At 37.8% G+C, this 21396-nt stretch overlaps 1 protein-coding gene across 1 annotated transcript in view; it reads left to right on the top strand.

The window, feature by feature from the left end:
* The window catches only part of SDCCAG8 (SHH signaling and ciliogenesis regulator SDCCAG8), a 214971-nt gene that overhangs the window by 30374 nt on the left and 163201 nt on the right, over positions 1 to 21396 (top strand). The window contains exons 6-9 of the mRNA XM_040967990.1: positions 568 to 708; positions 4093 to 4157; positions 6761 to 6949; positions 13579 to 13717. Coding sequence (XP_040823924.1) covers positions 568 to 708; positions 4093 to 4157; positions 6761 to 6949; positions 13579 to 13717 — 534 coding nt within the window. The remainder of the gene's footprint in view (positions 1 to 567; positions 709 to 4092; positions 4158 to 6760; positions 6950 to 13578; positions 13718 to 21396) is intronic.

Raw genomic sequence — 21396 nt, 5'->3', positions numbered from 1 at the left:
GCACAAATGCTATTCCAGCCATTTGTTAGCTGCTTCCCACTTCTGTGAACCTTCACAAGTTACTTTGTGTGACTGAATTTTCTCATCTGTAACATGAAGGCATTGGTGGAACCTGTCTCATAGGATTGCTATCATAAAATAAAATAATCCATGTAAAACAAATAAAATATTGTCTTGTACCTGGTAAATACTGTAAATGCTAACAATAATTATAAATTACCTGCCTTTGAAATGCAGAAAATAATTTTTAAAAATAAGAAAGGTGAATCTGTCTTCAGAGGAGTAAGGGATAATTCCACTTGTTGACTACTCTGAAACCTAACCCTCCTTACTCACTACTGGATTATTGCCTGTTACTATAGGAATTTGACTTTGTAGCACCTATTAGGAATGTAATCCTGATAGCCTGAAAATGTGAAATGATTTTTGGCTTACCGTTTAGAAACGTGTTGTTCCATTTTCCTCTCAGCATAGATAGGAATTATCATTCCCTTTGTAAAATACTCATTTGATTGAAATTGAGTACCAACTGTAATTCTTTGTGTGTGTGTGTGTGTGTGTTTTTAGGAAAACATGCAAAATTCTTGGATTATAACAGGCGAAGGTTCTAAGGTAGATGAAGCTGCCAAGAGACCGTTCTCCCACGGCAGTGCACATGTTGGCAGAACTGCATCTTCAAATGAGGCTGAAAAATGGAAACTAGAACTGGTGATTATTTAGTTTATTTTCTTTTATGTGTCTGCTCTTTTTTATATGCTTTTTAAAATTTGAAAAAAGTATACCATCATAGCCATTTTAAGTATAGAACTAATGCACATTAAGTGCGTATACAATGTTATACAACCAACACTATCCATTTTTAGAACTTTTCCATCATCCCAAACTCTCTATACTTATTAAGAAATAACTTCATTTTCTTTTTTGTTCCCACCATTTGATCATTTTTATCCTACTTTCTGTTTCTATCTATTATCCTTTTCTGAATAGTTAATCAAAAATATTTTTCCTTTTATTGCTGGCTTATTTCAGTTAGCATAATGTTTTCAAGGTTTATCTATGGTATAACTTACAAGTTTTCTATTTTGGGGGCTGATCATATTAATTGTACATATATACTGACTTTATCCATTCATCATTTCATGCACATTTGTTTCTACCTTTAGACTATTATAAATATTCTATGAATATTGCTGTACAAGTTTTGAGTCTCTTCTTTGGACTTTTTTGAGTATATTCCCAGAATGTACTCTAATACATTGCTAGATGATACAATAATTTTTATTTTTTTCTTGTTCACAAACTTGATAATTTTTGTTGTCTTGTCTCAGGTTCAGTAATCTGCTTCTCAAAGGTGCTCTTAATCTCTGGTAGTGAATTTATCATTTCAGTTATTACATTTTTTTGAGCTTTAAGATATATGCTTGTTTCCTTTCACTGTGGTTTTGCTGATGCCCTTTCATTCTTTGTGATGTTTTTCTTATAGCTCTTTGGGTATATTTAGGACAGTTTTTTTTTTTTTAAATCAGGGTAGTTTGTCAATTTTGTCAATCCTATTTTTCTTCCCAGCCATCATTGTTGCCCTCCCTTATGCTGAAACTCTTTTAAAGTTTCTTCATTTCTTACCTCCCATTCTTACATTAGTAATCTTCAATTGAGCTTCAGACCCCTGATCCACGAGGACTGCTCTTTCTTTTTTTTAATGATTTATTTATCATCTATTTTTACTGGAAAGTTAGATATACAGAGAAGAAGAGAGACAGAGAGGAAGATCTTCCATCTGCTGGTTCACTCCCCAAATGGCCACAGTGGCTGGAACTGAGCTGATCCAAAGCCAGGAGTCAGGAGCCTCCTCCAGGTCTACCATTTGGGTGCAGGGTCCCAAGGCTTTGAGTCATCCTCAACTGCTTTCCCAGGCCACAAGCCGGAAGCTGCATGGGAAATGCGACTGCTGGGACATGCACCAGCACCCATACGGGATCCCAGCATGTGCAAGGTGAGGACTTTAGCCACTAGGCTGCCATGCCAGGCCCAAGGCCTGATATTTAAAACTTATCAATAACCTGCATCTGTCAGTCCTAATCCTAAACTTTGCAGTAGCTTTCCCTACCTTAGGGATCATGCCTTCCACCTTTACATTTTTTAATGACACAATTTCATATTCATTGGGCAAAATATGTGAAATGAAGATTTATAGCTTAATGATTTATCTCTAAAATGAACATCTGCTTAATTATCACTTGGGTTGAACTACATAACATTATCATGCTCCACAAATCTTCTCTTTGCCCCCTCTCAACCACTGTCCCTTCATTTCCTTAAAGGTAATCATTTCTTGACTATTAGGAAAATTACATAAGTATGCATTCCTCAAATAAATAAGTTCTGCCTATTTGTCTTAATATAAATGGAGTCCTATGTATTCTTTTTTGTCATTTTTCTTATTCATCATTGTTTTTGTTAATTTCATCAATGTTGTTACATTTTGGGAGAAGTTATGGTGCTTTCCCTATCTGAATATACCACACCTTATTTATCCATTGGATCAGGTGTGAATATTACTGCTATGAATATCCTTTTAGATGTTTATTAGTGTGCACTGCACACATTTATATTATACGTATGTCTTGAAGTGGAATGTTTAGTCTTAGAATGTGTCTTTGTTCAACTCGAGTGGGCAGTGGCAGCTTCCCAGATGATTCTATCACTTGACACTTCTACCAACAGCACCTTAGTGACACCACTGCTGCTTTATTTTTGCCAGGATATGATATTGCCAATTTTTATGAACTTTTGGTGCTGCCTTATGATTTTTATTTGTATTTCTTTGATTAGTCATATGATTGAATATCATGTCTATTGGCCATTTTGATGTCTTCTGAAATGCCTGTTCAAAAATCCTCATTATTTTTATTGAGGTATCTGATGTGTTTATTTTTTAAAAATCTTTATCTGTTCTTCATACAAGCCCTTTGTGATTTACATGTATTGTAGTGTTGTATTCCACTCTAGGGCTTACCTTATTAATTGTCTTAATAATTTCTTGCATATTTACTTTGATCGCTAGAATGTTATATCTGTGCAATGTCTTTGATGTCCTGTTAAAGAAGTTTCTTCATGCCCCCAAAACATGATGAGGTTGTCTTCCAGAAACTTTATTTTTGCTTTTTACACTTAGATCTACAGTCCACCTATAATTTATTTGTTATTTATGATGTGAAATGTATAAGTCACATTTTGTTCTTTTCCCATGTCATTCAACATATCGAATGAAGTGCCATTTGTTCAAAAGGCAGTTTCTTGCTTTTATGGCAGTGCGTTTGTCACCAGTTAGTTAGCTGTCCCTCTATATAGAGGTCTGTCTCTGCCTGTGTTATCTTTTACTGGGCCTTGAATCTGGGTAGTCCAACTACTCCAACAGTTTTCTTTGTTTTCAACTTTGTTTCTTTGTTTTCAACCTCCACTGTCTCTGACCTTTTGCATTTTCAAATATGTTTTAAAATTATCACGTTTCTAAAAGTCATTATGAGACTTGATTTACACTGACTAAATTATAGTTTTTTCGACTCCTATAATGCCGTTATATCATCTAATCCTTGTAAACCACGTATCATTCAATTTAAGTAATCTTTAATTTTTACCAATTACCTTTTAGAATTTTCTAAATAAAAGTCTTATATATCTTAAGTTAGAATGTTTCTCATCTGTTATTTTTGATTCTATCAGAAGCAGATTATCAAAAACTTACATCATAACCATCAATTATCAGAAGAATTAATAAGGCAAGCTACAAAGAGGGATGATATATTTAAACACAAGTTATAAAGTTTTCATTTACCAAAACTTCATTGCTGGTGAGAAAGGCATGTAATTTTTGTGTTTTGATGGACTCTCCCCATTTTTTAATAGAAGAGGGATTTTAAAAGAAACGTGTGCATGTATGTATTTATTCATTTATTTGAAAGGCAGAGTTAGGGAGAGACACAGAGAAGTCATCCGTTCACTGGTTCACTCTCAAGTGGTCACAATGGCTTTAAAATAGCCTGCAAAACACGTAACGTGAATAAAGTTTACTTTTTCTCCCCTTTCCTGTAGGAGAGGCTAAAACTTATCTATGAGGAAAAGGGTGAATTCCTGGAATCTCAACTGAAGTCTTTAAGGTAAAGTGAAATCATCCCTTTATACTTTTAACAAAAGCGCAATGTTCTGAACATCTGTATAGTGTTCATTGAACTGTCAGTTGCATTCAAGTTGGAATTATTTGACAAAATTTTCTTTATTTGACAGAGAAGAAGATCGACAGCCAGAGAAATAGCCAGAAATCTCACATCTCCTGGTTCATTCCCCAAATAACCAAATAGCTGGCGATGGCTAGGTTAAAGCCAGGAGCCAGGAACTCAACCCAGGTCTCTCCCATTTAGTGGCATGAGCCAAACTGCGATCTGCCACTGTCCCCCAGGGTCAGCATTAGCATGAAGCTGGTGTCAGGAATCAGTGCCTGAAACTAAGCCTGGGCACTGTGATGCGGGACACGGGCATGTTAAGCAGTTTCGCTGAATACCCTCCCAGCACGACTTGATGAAATTGCATATGTGACAGAAAACGTTTTCTCAGACTGCTAAAGGCTAAAGTGGCTTCAAATTCAGATTCCTTTTGCAAATCCCATTTCTATAAGGTTTTTTTTTTCAAATTTCTTTCCTAAAATATTGTATTTTCTCATAGAAATGAGAACCATTAGTTGCTGTTGTGAAAATTATGCTTATAAGATGAAACACTGATAATAAAAATAGTTTCATTTTCAAATTGCAAGTAAATTTTGCTCTGTACATACTGATCTACTTTTCAGATTATGACAACAGTAATTCATGTAGTTGTAGACATGACAGATTGGAGCGTGTATGAGTGTATTTTTTGTAAATTCTGTCCTGTAAACCCTAACAAAACCTGTAAATTTTAGATTAAACACTTAAGATTTATACATAATGATTAGAAAAGGACAACAGAAATGAATTTATCATTTTCCAGTTAGAAGTTATTTCATTTTGTTTGAATGACTGCCGAATGGAAAGAGACAGGAAGATATTCCATCCTCTGATTTGCCTCTCAGTGCCAAGATGAAGGTTACTCTGGGTCTCCCACATAGGTGTCAGGGACTCAAACTCCTAAACCATCATCTGTCCCTTCCCATCAAGAAGCAGGTCACTTCTTGATCCCAGCTGTTCCCCTTATGATCCAGCTCCCTATTAATGTGCCTAGGAAAACACAGAAAGAGTACCCAAATGCTTTGGACACTACAGCCACAGCAGGGACCAGGAAAGCCCCCGGCTTCTGGCTGTAGCTTGGCTCAGCCCCTACAGGAATGGAAGGCTCTCTTTTTCTCTCTGTCTCACTCTCTGTCTCTCTTCTCATTCTGACCTTCAAATAAATAAATAGTAAACAAATAAATAAATATTAAAAAAGAGAAATTTTGTTAAAGAAAGTAGTCTCAAACTCTTGACTACAAAATAACTATTTATTTTTAATTTCCCCTTTTTGCTATTTTTAGTTTCTGTTTAATTTTTTTAGATTTGAACATGACAAATTCCTTAGACTTTGCAATGTGTTTTCAAAGATTTGTTTTTCATGAAAATGAGACTTTGTTCTTTTATTTTCAATTTCAAACTGCCATTAGATTTTTAACACCTTACAGGCTTATGAATCTTTTGCAGTTTGTTTGGACTTTTTGAGCCCACTTAAAATCCCAAGAATACGGCAGTCAGAGATTGATTTGTTAACGTCCACATGACAGTGAGCAAGTTAAGAGAGCTGCAAGCCCCCAAAATAGACACTCTGACAACAGGGAGAATGCTGAGCTAGTGAGAAAGTAAATGCTTGCATTCATTAGTCCAAGAACTTAAGGGCAGCCGTCTCTTCTCTGAGGAAGAAAATAATTTTGTTCATAAAAATATATGCTAGGTTAGGACCATTTAGACATTGTAGTTCAGTTACCTGAGTTGATTTTTACCAAAAAATTCATAGGGTGGGGTAAGACAACGTTGATCACTTAATCCTTAAGTAGTCAGTTTGGAGAAAAACCTCATCAAGAGGGGCAAGCCCACAAAGTAAAAACAAGGACAGGGGCCTGCGTGGTAGCCTAGCGGCTAAAGTCTTCACCTTGTATGTGCTGGTATCCCATATGGGTGCCCGTTCTAATCTCAGCAGCCCCGCTTCCCATCCAACTCCCTACTTGTGGCCTGGGAAAGCAGTTGAGGATGGCCCAAAGCCTTGGGACACTATACCCGCGTGGGAGACCTGGAGGAAGTTTCTGGCTCATGGTTTTGGAACAGTGTAGTACCGGCCACTGCAATCACTTGGGGAGTGAATCACCAGACAGAAGATCTTCCTCTCTGTCTCTCCTCTCTGTATATCTGACTTTGCAATAAAAATAAATAAATAAATAAAATGGTTTAGGATTTATATTTGGAGTGTGTATGTTAGGTGGGGAGGTGATACAGTGTCAATATAGATAGGATCCTTTGAAAAGAAAGTCAGTCTTAGAGGCAGATTCTAATTTTTATAAAATCTTGCAGGAACCACAGCTATTTATTTAATATAATCAGGTTTTGTTATATTAACATGCCAGTTATGATAATCACATCTACATTTTGTGATTATGGTTAAGAATTTGTTCTTACCGCACCTCAAAAGAAAAATACCTATAGATGAAAGTTTGAAAGTTTGTTTTACCTGGTCATTCCCTAGCAGTCTTTTCCTTTCTTTTTAGGAAAGGCTTAGCTGAATATCAGAAAAATTGTGAAGATCTTAAAGAGCAACTAAAACAGAAAGAGTCTCTTCTTGCTGTGAATGTTTCTGATCGTGTTGGTGGTCTTTGTTTGAAATGTGCTCAGCATGAAGCTGTTCTTTCCCAAACCCATCACAATGTGCACCTGAAGACCATCGAGAGACTGACCAAGTAAGTATGCAGCCATCACAGTCTGGGGCAACAGGGAGAATTCTTTTATTCCCATGCTAAATCACATGATTAATGTTAGGGTTCAAATAAAATGAATCTTAAAAGGTTCTTTCATTGTAGCTTTCTTGAGAACAGAATTGATAGTCCCTGCCAATTCTGATGACCATGGTACCTTGGACAGAGAACTTTAGCTCTTGGTTTCAGCTTGTCTTGAGTGAGAGAATTGCACTAGATAATTTCTATTTATTTATGTCTAGTTTGATGTTTCTAAAATTACAAATCCTGCATTATTCTTGAAATTTAATGCAATAAAATAGTACAAATTTTTAATTCAAAGAGAAAATGTCTTTGTCAAATGTAATGAGACTGAGAGGAGATATAAAGATTTTCTGTTGAAACAAATAAAAACAACCAAGTGGATGAAAAATAGAAATTGGTAAACAATAAAAGAAGAAGTAAAACAGTGTGAAAAATACCAGAGCAACAAAAACTGAAGACAACTTATCACTAGAGTTGGTGAGGTAACAAGTGAGTGAGTAACTGCATTCCTTGCTGGTGGAACTGCAAATGAACACAACTGCTTTGGAAGGTAATATGGTACTATCACTTGATATTTAAATTGTGCATTTTCCATTTTAAAATCTACCCTAAAAAAAAAAGTCTCATTTATGCACCTGGGGGTCTTTAAAAGGAATAATTTTTGCAGTATTCTTTGTATGGTATAAGATTAAATTGTGTTTTAAATAAATGGTGAAATTTTATAGACAGTCCACAAAAAGAATGCAATGGAATCTATGTATACTAATGGAGAGTGTTCCAAAATATATTAATGAAAGGAGACAGAGTTTCAGATAGCTAAAGACATACCCAGTTTATAGAAAACTGCATTTTCTGAAGTCCATGTATTATATAACTTCCATAGGTTTACAGTATTCATAGAAAAAGATTTGACAAAATAAGCATCAAATATTGAATAGTGACATCCACTGGAGAGATGGAAGAATGCGCTGAAACTGAAAGTGTAGGCCCGGCGCAATAGCCTCATGAATAAATCCTGGCCTTGCATGTACCAGCACTCCATATTGGCACCGGTTTGTGTCCCGGCTGCTCCACTTCCCTTCCAGCCCCATGCCTGTGGCATGGTAAAGCAGTAGAGGATGGCCCAAAGTCTTGGAACCCAGTGTCTGTGTGCGAGTCACAGAAGCCTCTGGTTTCTAGTTTCAGATCTGCTCAGCTCCATCCATTGAGGCCGCTTGGGAAATGAACCAACAGACGAATATCTTTTTCTCTGTATCTCCTTCTCTCTGTAAATCTACCTTTCCAATAAAAAAAATTTAAAAAGTGTGTAACAAATAGGTATTTAACCATATTGATCATTTTGGAAAGGGAATAATAATGGAAAAATGGATTTATAAATGGAAAAGTCTATATACATATATATGCATTCAAATTTATATAGAAAGGCAAAGTTTAAAGCTAGGTAGTCCAGCAAAATCAACCAATAAAATTTTAAAAATCCCCCCCCATTGTATTGTTTTTCATTTTATCTTTCTACATCATGAGAGAATTGCTTTAAAAGGAAGTCATAATGTCTACTTCAGTTATAAGTCTGACAGTCATTTACACATTCAGCTTTTGCTCAGTTTTATATTCCTTTATCTTAAATTTTGTATCTTACCCTATTAAAATAAATGTTAAATCTACTTAGTTCAGTTTTCAGCTGTGTCAGTGTATCAGTCGCAGGATCCGCTCTAGTAACAATACAGTGAAAGGATGTTGCGTTTGTTGTGAATGGAAGATTCTGTCTACATTTCTGTCCACATGATTCCCTTTGCTTAAGCTGGCATTATTTTTTTTGCAGCTTATCAGTGTAGAATGTTGAATGTTGAATGTTATATTGACTTTGAAAAGTTCCCAACACTTTTTAGGATTGGATTTCTAGTTCCAAATATAGTTAGAAGCCTGCGTGTCTTAATAAGTTATTATTTCATATTCATAGCTGATTTCTAACATTGAACTTTAAAAACAAATGACCAATCATGATTTTCTTGGTCTCTTCTGGAAATATTGTGAAATCAATTTTAAGATCCCTTATTACACTCTTTTTTTTTTAAGATTTATTTATTTTTATTGCTAAGTCAGATATACAAAGAGGAGCAGAGACAGAGAGGAAGATCTTCCGTCTGATTATTCACACCCGGCTGATGCTATGCCAATCTGAAGCCAGGAACCAGGAACTTCTTCCAGGTCTCCTACTCGGGTGCAGGGTCCCAAGGCCTTGGGCCGTCCTCCACTGCTTTCCCAGACCACAAGCAGGGAGCTGGATGGGAAATGGAGCTACCGGGATTAGAACCAGCACCCAAATGGGATCCCGGCACATTCAAGGCAAAGACTTAAGCTGCTAGGCCACCACGCCAGGCCCCCTTATTATATTGTTTGTACAAGAGTGACTTGTATGGTTGGCAAGGAAAGGATCAGTCACAGCTTGGGATCTCAGAAAGTTTTGGGGAAGTATTAATGGTTTTTCTAAATATCTGCTTTTTACTCAGGCCTCTATGTACCATAATGTATGTAAGACTAGCAGTAACCCATTTTTCTTGTATAATGATCAAAGAACCTTCAAATGATGATCAGGATGGAGCTGCCTTATGTTAAATCCCCTTCTGTACCTCATAATGTCTTGGAGAAGTGTCAGCGTGCGTTCCAAGTCACCACAGTGCTGTCCAGGGGCTTTAGCTGAGCTTGGGATTTTGGAATGGATCATTGGCAGTGTTCTGCATAGTTGGCTTTGAAAACTAAAGCAGGAACTTCCCAGAAATAGGCAACAAAGAAATACTGTAGCCAGTTTTAGACTTTCTTCTTAAAAATGGTAGTAATAATATTCATTAGTAATACTTAAATATGCATAACATTGATAATATCATAGGTGAATAATTATGAGACATTTCATAGGTGCTCTATATTTCAATATAAAACTCATGCACATCGGTGTTTATTAGAAATAATCTCCCTTTTACTTAAAAAGTTGGTTATGATCATAAAGGAACTCTCAGTATTTGCTGCTCTATTACACTAATTTGCTTTTTTAGTAGATGCTCATCTGTATTTACAAGTGCTTGCTTTTTCATTCCAGAGCTCGTGTTGTTTACATCATCAAGTGCACTGTTATCAGAAATTTACAGAATTAATGCTGTGTTTGCTTTGCTTCAATCCATTCCTTAATCACATTCATCAGAACATTTCTATACTATTATTTATTTATTTATTTATTTATTGGAAAGTCAGATATACAGAGAGGAGGAGAGACAGAGAGGAAGATCTTCCATCCGATGATTCACTCCCCAAGTGAGCGCAATGGCCCATGCTATGCTGGTCCGAAGCCAGGATCCAGGAACTTCTTCTGGGTCTCCCACACGGGTGCAGGGTCCCAAAGCTTTGGGCCATCCTCGACTGCTTTCCCAGGCTACAAGCAGGGAGCTGGATGGGAAGTGGAGCTGCCGGGATTAGAACCGATGCCCATATAGGATCCCAGGGCATTCAAGGCGAGGACTTGAGCTACTAAGCCACGCCGCTGGGCCCTCTATACTGTTTTCTTAATATTTGGAAGACTGAGTTACAGAGCAAAATTGTTCTTCTATTGGTTTACTCTACAAATGGCCAGGGTGGGCCAGGCTGAACCCCAAAGCCAGAAGCTTCATCCAGGTCTCACATGTGGGTGCAGGGGCCCAAGCACTTGGGCCATCTCCAACTGTTTTCCTGGGCACATTAGCAAGGAGCTCAATCAGAAGTGGAGTAGCTAGGATTGGAACTGGGTCCCATATTATTTTTAAGCACTTTCTGAGCTTTTGCATTGAAACATGGTGATTTGTGAAGCTGCTCCCCTACCCTTTCATGTCAATGTCATCTGCATTGAGTTAGTTCCGTTGTTTATTCCATCTCTGGTTTGGTTCTAGGCTGACCTTGCAAACTCATGATTCTAGAGTAGGACTGCAATTTACTGAACCTAGAGGCCCTTCTTTCTTTTCCTCCCACTTTATATTGCTTGGTATTTGGGGTATGGTGTGGCAGTTAAAACCATAACCCAAATCAAATGGATCATCCTAAATTGTAAAAATGACTGCCTCCAAGCTAGTGAAATGGATTGAGAGACCATCTTGAAGCATGTAGTGTGTTTATCCGACAGAAAATTACAGTGTGTCAATCCAATGGTTACACAATTTTTTTAAGCTCTATTTGTTTGTATTGGATAGGCAGATGATATACAGAGAGAAGGAGAGACAGAGAAAAATGTCTTCCATTTGTCAGTTCACTCCCCAAATGAATGCGACAGAGCTGAACAAATCCAAAACCAGGAGCCGAAGCCAGGAATTTCTTCCTGGACTCTCATGCAGGGTCCCAAGGTTTTGGACAGTCCTCTACTACTTTCTCAGGCTACAAACAGAAACCTGGATGGGAAACAGGGCTGCCGGGACTAGAACTGGTGCCCATGAGGGATCCCAGCACATACAAGGCAAGAACCTTAGCCACTAGGCTACCACACTGGGCTTAGTTACACAAATTTTTATTATAGTCAGTTTGTGGTCTCATGGTGAGCTTAACAGACATTTGGTGCTTTATCTCTGATAATTTTCTGTGGTTCAGAAGTTATTGATTCTTTTTGAACCAGAACAACTAAATTCTTTAATTTCTAAGTTTAAATTTTCAGATGGCTTTTTCTGTTTAGATCAGAAAATGTTAGGAATGGGGAGAAACTTTACTTTGTCTCCTTTTAGTACCCATTTAAAGCAGATTCTTTAGTTCATTCAAGTGTTCTTTTGTTTTTATGTCACTGAGTATTTACTGGGTGACAAGCTGTGCTCTTGGCAAGAGAATATTATGTAAAGAAACTAAGCGTGTTAAATAGTAGTCTCCAGTAAAAACCAAAATAGAGTTTGACTTGCTGTGGTATTTCTGTTACAATGTGTTTATTTTTATTTGGAATGTTAGCATTTTTGATGGCATGCTATCAGGAATGTAATTGAGTAGAATAAAATTAAGTGGTAACTTTTGGTTTTCAGTGAGTGATAGAAATTTGAGAGGCAAATGGAAGATACCTATACTGACTTGCTGTTCCTAAAGAATGAAGTTTGTTTAAGTCCTCCCAGGATCACATGTCCCTGATGAAGCCATCTCCCTTTTATATCATAGTGCTTCGTTGGAAATATAAATAATTCAAATTAGCTATTGCCTATTAATAAGCATTTTACTTAACTAGAATAACTTAACATTACTTTGATTCTTACACTTTTTCACATGATCATTGTACTTCATTTCATCAAAACAATATACTTCTATTTTCATATCCTGCAGCATTTTAAAAATGTTTTTGAAACAAATCAGGGAATTCTAAAGTAAGGATCACCATGATCCCATAAATTTCATGATATTTGTACTATTTCTTTGAGCAAAAAGAGCTGTTATGAAGCTACTAATAATTGTAACATTGTTCAGTATTACGTATTCTTAAAATATGGCTACCTTCCAAATACCACAGATAGTTGAGATTATTTTTCCTTTACCACATGTTTAATGGAGTTAATTTGGTTAGTTCTAAAAGCAATTCAAATTCAAATAATCTTCTAAACTGTGGCTCTTCAAAGTTTGCTAGTTTTTTTAAATCACAGTTGGCTCTTTTCTGATAGTTTAGAAGTTGGCAATGAAAAGGAAACTGCATTTATTTCAGATGATTTTGAAAGCACAATTTAAGACTTAAACTCTTTAACAAAGCATGGACAAAAGAAAACAATGCAATGATCTAACACACATTTTTCTGATTTGTGTATATAAAGTTTTTTTACCCTCATTTTCTGTTTGGCATGCAGGACATTTTTATTACAACCTCCTGGAATATTTTGTGTGGGATTTGTTTAACCCACCAGAATGAATCTTTGCTATTTTACATGCCAGAACATGCTGGCATTCAGTTCACTTCTACCCCCAATAAACAGAATAGCTTAGGATGCTTATGAGAGTGGCTGAAGTGGGGGAAGGACTTGGCAATGCTCAAGCTCAGCGGGATGAGATTTTGTTAAATTGTAAATGTCACCAAGGGATTTGATGGACTCACTGGCCTGCTTATTGAAAGAGAAGAATGTGTTCTATGAGTAAGTGAAAGAATTGAGAGAAAAGCAAAAAAAAAAAAAAAATGTAGAGGAAAACAAAAAGTAAAGGATACTTATTTGCCATTCAACTAAATGGAGGAGAACCAGCTCTTCTTTTTTCTTAAAACACTGGCACTTAGGTAGTACTTTGTTGCACTTTTCCTTTTCTGCTTCCCTCCCCCCATCCTTGCTTTTAAGTTAATTTGCTGTTTTCTGGCCTTTGTACTCTCTCTTCCCTACTGTGCCAGCTCTCTCCTCAATAGGTGATTGTCCCCAGCAGATGCGGTCCTACCAGGAATGTTCTCAGCCTCTCTGGCCGCTCTGCTTGTTGCTTGCCAAGTAACCAACATAGGATCTTTCTCTGGAGTGTGCTTTAATGTGTTTTGAGCCAGCTCCTCATGACTCTTCTTCTAATACTCTTCCTCCTCATGGATGAGTACGTAATCGTTTGACCATTTCTTGTTTTGAATGTTCTTTTTGTGCTGACAGAGAAAGAGATGACTTAATGTCCGCATTAGTTTCCGTAAGGAACAGCCTGGCAGATGTGCAGCAAAGAGAAGCGAGTGCGTACGAACAGGTGAAACAAGCAGTGCAAATGACCGAAGAAGCCAATTTTGAAAAAACCAAGGCAAGTCTAACAATACGAAAAGAGGCAGTTCAGAATGGCTCTTTTCTTCTGTGCGTTTCTTTGGTTATCCTTCTATAACTAAACTCTTCTGAATGCATGCAGTGATACCAGTCGGCTTGTGTTGACTTTTCTAAATTAAACCAACTAGCTACTTGGAGATGTCTTCTTCTGCAAGTACTGTTACTATGTCACTGTTCTGAGAATATGGTATAATACAGTAAAGTATTTTAGGAGCCTGTATGCTTAACCTTTTAATTTGCTGGTAATTTTCAGTGCTGTGGTAATCCTAACAACCAGATTCTCTATAGTTTACACAGCTTCATTTGTAACTAAGAGTAAATGTTTTTCCTTTCTACATGGAAATCTTGATAACATACAAATAAGCAAAAAGTGATCATATATGCATGTATTTATAGCATCTTTATGAGTCTGATTCATTGTAAGCTACACTGAATATGTTTAATCATGGTTAGTGCTCTGCGTTCTATTCTGCTTGAGTAACAGGAGGAACCAGTTGAGGAAGCATACTTCAATGTTACTGCTCTTTGTCCCTTCCCTCACCACATGTATTTCCATTATTTCATAGCTACATATAGCTGGTGCTTACCTTGGTGGACAATGCAGATAGAGAACATTTTCATCATTATTAAAAGATACTAAATCAGCACTATCCATGTTGAACATCATTAATCTGAAAATCTGAGGACTCAAATCCTTAGAAATATGAAGCTTTTTCGATCTGAAGTGATACTCAAAAAAACTTATGGTTTCAGAAAGATTTTAATGTTAGGGTTGCTGCACAAGTATTCCAAAAATTTGAATGACTTGAAATATGAAATTCTTCTGATACTATGCATTTAAATTAAGGAATATTCAACCTTTAGTAACACCAGTGTTTCAATAAAACATTGGGACTAAAGGTGGTTTTGTCAGTTCAGGTAACTCCATCTCATATCAGAATGTCAGTGTTCAGGACCTGACTTTGCTCCTGATTCCAGTTTCGTGGTAACGCAGATCCTTGGAGTCAGTGTAGGCGGCTCCTATGCTAGAATCCCTGCTCCCCACATTAGAGACCCAGGCTGGCTTCCTAGCTCCAGCTTTCAGCTGCCCTAGGCTATTGTGAGTACTTGGAAAACGAATGAGCTGATCTGTAAGTCTCTTTTTATTATTATTATTGCAAAGTCAAATATACAGAGAGGAGGAGAGACAGAGAAGAAGATCTTCTTTCCATTGATTCACTCCCCAAGTGGCCACAATGGCTGGAGCTAAGCTAATCTGAAGCCATGAGCCCAGAGCCTCCTCCAGGTCTCCCATGCGGATGCAGGGTCCCAAGGCTTTGGGCCATCCTCGACTGCTTTCCCCGACCACAAGTAGGGAGCTGAGTAGGGCCACCGGGACATGAACCAGCACCCATATGGGATCCCAGTGCATACCAGGAGAGGACTTTAGCCACTAGGCTATTGCGCTGGGCCTGAAAGAAATATTAATTCTGTATTATTTCTCTTCTTAGCTGTTGTCCTATTCATTCATCTCTATTTCTTCCTAGACCATTTGATTTTCATTCATTACTGATTTAGTTACATTTACCTCACGCCTTCTGGAACTGAGGTTCAGTTCTGACTAAATTCCCTGAAATACTTTTATATAGTTTCTTCATTTATTCTGAATTTTCTCATCCCTTGGTGGTACATGACCCTTAATGCCTCCAGGAAAGGCCCTTGCCTTGCATCCTGCCTCATGTGGCTGTAACAGAGCAGCCAGCATTTTCTCTACCTTTACCATTTCTGGGCACTTGTTTTGACACCTACTTTTGTGTAGCTTTCCTCTTTGAAGCTGTTACCATTCTGCCAATCTTTTGTTTGTTTGTTTAAAGATTCATTTTATTTTTCTTGGGAAATCAGATTTATAGAGAGAAGGAGAGACTCCATCCAATGCTTCACTCCAAAACTGGCTAAGAACTAAGCCACTCTAAAATTGACTGGAGCTAAGCCAGTCCGAAGCTAGGAGTCAGGAGCTTCCTCCAGGTTTTCCTTGTGGGTGCAGGGTCTGCAGAGTCCCAAGGCTTTGGGCCATCCTCTGCTGCTTTCCCAGGCCACAAGCAGGGAGCTGGATGGGAAATGGAGCAGCTGCAACACGAATTAGTGCCCACATTGGGATCCTGGTGCATGCAAGGTGAGGATTTTAGCCACTAGGCTATCACACCAGGGTCCATTTTACCAATGATCATCAGTAAAAACCATGTAGAAGACAGAGATAGTTTTATAGCTGTACCCCCTTCCCCATCTCATTTCCCTTCATCCTTTTCTAAATGTCTATTTATTTTAAAGGCGGAGAATAGGAGAGAGACAGAGAGGTATTTCCATCTGCTAGTTTACTCCTCAAATGCCCATGACAGCCAGGGCTGGGCCAGACTGAAGCCAGGAGCCTGGCACTCTACCTGGGTTTCCCAGATGGACAACAGGGACACAGCCATTTGAGCCATCATTGCTGTCAGAGTGCATCATCAGGAAACTGGGTTTGAAGCTGAGGAGCCGGGACTTGGGTCAGCAGTTCAATATGGTAGATGACCATTCTACATTGAGTCATCAAGCCCACCACTCCCCCCAACCTCCCACTCCCCCCACCCCCTCACCCTTTTTTCCTCTTTCAGGATTCACCATCTGCATTGTTGAAATATGCAGTACTACCATACTTCAGCCTCCTTAACTCTGTTTCCCCCCATACCTTACTGTAACTCAAACAAGCCAAAGTGTCCATAAGGTCTGAGATTCTAAAACCATTCTATCTGGAGCCTTCTCCCTTGTTCCGTCTCTATTTTTGTGAAGACTTGTTTATTTATTTATTTGGCAGAGTGAGGGCGAGAATGAGACAAGAGGTAGAGAGATCTTCCATTGCCTCAATCACTCCCCAAGCAGCCGCCAGGTCGAAGTCAGGAGCCAGGAACTTCATCTGGGTTTGCCACGTGGGTGGCAGTGACTTGAGCCATCTTCCTTTGCTTTCTACGTTAGCAGGGAGCTGGATCAGAAGTGAAGCAGCTAGTAGTCAAACCGGTGCCCTAATAGGGGTACTGGTATAGCAGATGCCAGCATACCCTGTGGTCCAATGCCTGTCCTCTTTTTTCCTTTCTGTCTCCAGTGTCTTCCGTCCTACTCCCTATTCTTCAGCATCCTCTATTTTTTCAATTTATTATTACATATGTTGTCTGCAAACTGGTGTTTTTTTCTTTCAACTGAAATATAAATCTCAGGTGGACTCATATTACTCACCTTCCAGATCTGCTGCTTTTTTTTTCTTCAGCTTACTCATTGACACCCTTGTCAACTAACATGGCCTTCCTGGAAAACTGAATGTCATTCTCTCCTTCACTCCCAACTTTATGCGATCACTCAGTGCTTTTCATCAAATAGTAGTATTTATTTCTGGTTAAATATTGAAAGCAATTAATCTCTGGACTTACATATTATAGTAGCCTCCTGTGTTGTTGCCTTTCCTTCATTCTATTCCCTATGCTTCTGCTCTCAGAAGGGATCTGTCTTAAAGACAAGTTTGATCATGTGACTCTCTTACTTAAAATTGTGTTGTGGCATAGTGAGTTTACGTCACTGTCTGTGACGTCATGTCCTAGCTGCTCCACTGCCAATCCAGTCCCCATGCTAGTGGCCTGGAAAAAGCAGCAAAGGATGGCTCAAGGATTTGGCCCTGCCACCTATATGGGGGATCTAGCTCCTGGCTTTGGTCTGGCCCAGCACTGGTGGTTGCCAGCATTTGGGGGGGTCAACTAGTGGATGCTTCTCTGTCTCTGTCTTTTTTTGTCTCTCTCTGCCTCTCCCTCTCTGTGTAACTCTCAAAATAAATAAATAGATAAGTATTTTTTAAGAAAGAAAAATCTTCAGTGAATCCCCACTGCCTTCAGGAGGATGTTCACACTTTCCCAGAACCTTATGAGCTCTGTATGTAGCCTCTTTTGCCTCTCCAGTGCCACTTGCCATTACTGTCCTGTCACAAGCAGACTCAGCCACCATCACCTTGGAGAGGCAGGGGAGTTTGCTAATTGACCATGGGCTTACTGAGCTAGCCAGACTTAGATTCAACTTCCTGTATCTTCTCATTTGCCACTCCCTTTTCCTTCTGCTGTTTTCTCTATGATCTTTTTCAAATCCTGCCGTCAACACGTTACCAACAGCCCTAAACTAATATCCTTTGAAATATATTGACTCAGGGGCCGGGCCCGTGACATAGGCCATATCCTCCAGCAGCACTGGCACATGCCTTTCCGAGGCATCTCCCTAATAATGTGACTTGGAGAGTGGTAGGAGATGGCGCATGCGCTTGGGCCCTGCTACCATGGGAGAGTTCCAGGCTTCTGGCTCTGAATCACCCCAGCTCTGGCTGCTGCAGAGTGAACCAGTGGATGAAGATTTGCTCTCTCTCTCTTGCTCTCTCCCTCATTCTGTCTCTGTCTGTCCTTTCCCTTTAGCTCTGCTTTTCAAGTAAAAATAAATAAATATTAAGAGAAATAGTCTTCCCATACCTCATTCTTGACATGCAGATGGTTGCCAAGCTCACTCTTATGACAGTCCCTGCTGAGCAATGGCAGCCGTTCAGTTCTGACCCTCTCCCCTGTGCGTGTGTTCACGTACTCTCTGCAACTTAACACTCTCACCACAGCCTTCCAGTTGGTTTCCTCCTCCTCTCCCAGTCCCACCACGCCTTTCACACTGTTGCCAAGGTCTTTCTGAAATGTGAATTTCACTGTTCAGGTAGCCCGTGTCCTGTAATAAGATAAAAGATTCCTTAGTACAGCCTTTAGCTTTTTGTGCCTGTTCTTTTCTAGACTTTTCTTTTGCTATACTCCAGCTGCTTTCCAAAACATGATCTACAAATGGCCACTGTCCTGCATTTACTACTGATGTGTTCTTTCACACGATATACTGCGAAGTATCTGTTCATCCTAGGAGGCTGACTCAGGTGGCACTCTTCCTGTGACGTTTTCCCAAACCCCTTCTTGTTTGAATTAATCTTTTTCTCCTCTGCATTCATGCTGACATTGTGTAGAAATGTGAAAGCTGCTTTACATGGCACTTTTCCTTCCAAAAGACCTTATAATTTCAATTATTTACCACATTTACCAATATTTACCATATTTTCAAGATGACCACTTCTGTATTAATTATACAGAAACATCTGTTATGTTAAAGCAGAATTGTTCATTTTAAATATTACTATAAATCTGCATAATTTGTGCATTTTTAAATCTTACAGTTAACAGAATAAATAAGGCTATTGTATTAGAAATTTTTAACATTGCCACTGAATTAAAAATGAGTGTAAGATTTGACCTGGTAAAATAAACCAAGTAATTCAAATGTAGGGTTTTTTTTCTGTAAAGTTTGTGTTAAAACAAACTAGGAAGTCAGAAAGCACATAGTTTAAAGTCCAACTATTTTTACTACTGAGCTATGAAATACTTTGTTCTTTACTCCTTGGCATTTGTTGCCATCTAGTGTGCCACTTGTGTATTGCATGTTAAGTAAATGGGAATTAAATACTAACGATTTATTATAAATACCAGAGAAGTTCTTAGAAAATAGATGCATGAGATGAGAAGATCAGCATGCCAGACTTGGCTTCTAGTATGAAACCTGAGTTGATCTAATTACTTAATGACTCAAGGCCCCTGTCTCTTCACTGGAGTGATAAGAACTATTTAAAGTGTATTGAGAGTTAAATAAGTTAATTCATTTAAACCATTTGCCAGACATTTTACATGTAATTATATGCTTTTTTTTTTCTTTAAAAGTTGCAGATTATCTTGGTTGAGAGAATTTTAAAAGAAAAAATAATCATGTTTCACTACCTGAATATGGGAAAATAGGCTTTTCCTTGACATCTTGAGACATCTTGAGAAAGCTATAAGAAGTGGATACCCCAGTTAACCTGCCTTAGAGCCATGTGCCTGATAGACAGGAAGGCATGGACGGCTGTGTGAGGACATGGACAGGACAGCTGTGTGAGGTGGCCCCAAGCCCCGGATTTGGCAGGAAGTTATCAGGAGCATATTCAAGTGCATAAATTACAAATCTTTGTGCATTGAAACGAACTTACTTTTTGACTCATTTTCCATGAAACTTTTGAAGGGACTTTAGTAATGATATCTCACTAATGGAAGGATTTGTGTTGTTTAAATACCAACCCAGTGGGCATAGTGCAAGTTACAAAACTGTTTTCCCTTTTCAAGTGTCCAGATCATTTTGTCTGATAAATTATAATTGAATCAAAAAGACAAGAATTAGTTGCCTAGAGTAAAAATAAATCAGAAAAATATTGGAAAGGCCTAGAAAATAAGGAACATCAATTACTATAATACAAAAATAACAAATCATGGAAAAATGGGAGAAATGGAAGTATAGGTTTCAATTTCTGGTAAGCGAGCATCAAAAAATAAAAATCAATAGCTTTAATTATTCATAAGGTACATGCTTAAAATGTATTAATATTTATTTTATTTTATGAACTTTATTTCATAAAAATAAAATGTTCAATGTAAGTGCACATTTATTGCTATGAATTCTATATTTCTCATAAGACCCCAATCATGAATTCTTCTCTCATAAGGATTTTTCAAAGCTAACCCTAGCAGTTGGCAAGGACTTTTAGATGTCCTAAAATTGCTATTTCAAAAATTTAGTTGAATAGCTAGAAATTTTATTTTCATTATTGAATAATTAAGATAGTAATATATATGTATGCTTTGCTTTAATCACAGTAGGACTTGGGAATATCAAGTCCAATAAATCATGTTTTTAAAAAAAAGAATGAGGCCAGCATGGAACCTCCTGAAATAAACAAGAAAGGAAATTCTCATATCCTTGATATTTATTATTGTAAGTTTCACCATAGGAAGCGTATGCATGCATAAAACAGTGTTTGCTAAGACTATGCCTTTAGCAACTAGCAACACATAGCATTACACAGCACACGTAAGTCATAAGGAAAGTGGAAAGATAGAGTTTGGAGGGGTGGATGTTGTAGCTTGGACTGAGAAATTCTAGCACTATAATTTTATTGGAATTTGGGGATATGGAACTCAAATTTTATTATTGTTTGCTATATATAAAAATATTGTAATTGTATCTAAAAAGAGGATTAGACAGCTTTTAACCTGAGAAATTCAGAAATTTATACTGAAGGACAATAATGGCTTCTGTCAGCAATGGGAGCTAGTGATTCTCATAAAATTAGAGTGTGCTATTTTGAGTCTTTGCTTACACATTAACTGTGGATTGATAAGCCAGTTTTTGCTTTAGTTGTGTGTTTAAGGGGAGTGAATTGAATTTTGCTTGATTTAAGGAAGCCTGATTATGTTATAGTATTAAACAATAGCTGCTTATGTACAGTAATATCATATTCATTTCTAATATTAAATTTGAATTTATAATTTAAAATATTAACTTAATCTTTAGCTATGAGGACATGAGAAATTCCTTAGTATTCTTATACTTCTGTGTCACATAGATAGCACTTAACGTGATATATAATTGAAAATATTAATGTTAAAGTAGCTAGTTATTTATTTGTGTAAGAGAGGCCAAAGAAAATTGGAAGAAAATAAATGTGTGTGCAGTGGAGTGAGAAAACAGGTCCCGACAGCGAGGCCCACCTCTTGTTGGTGTCTCCTG

This window comes from Ochotona curzoniae, unplaced genomic scaffold (assembly GCF_017591425.1).
Source record: "Ochotona curzoniae isolate NIBS_2020 unplaced genomic scaffold, NIBS_Ocur_1.0 scaffold_4683, whole genome shotgun sequence".
In the NCBI taxonomy this organism is placed as follows: domain Eukaryota; kingdom Metazoa; phylum Chordata; class Mammalia; order Lagomorpha; family Ochotonidae; genus Ochotona; species Ochotona curzoniae.
The sequence above is the reverse complement of the archived record's forward strand: the minus strand, read 5'-3'. Positions and strand labels throughout refer to the sequence as shown.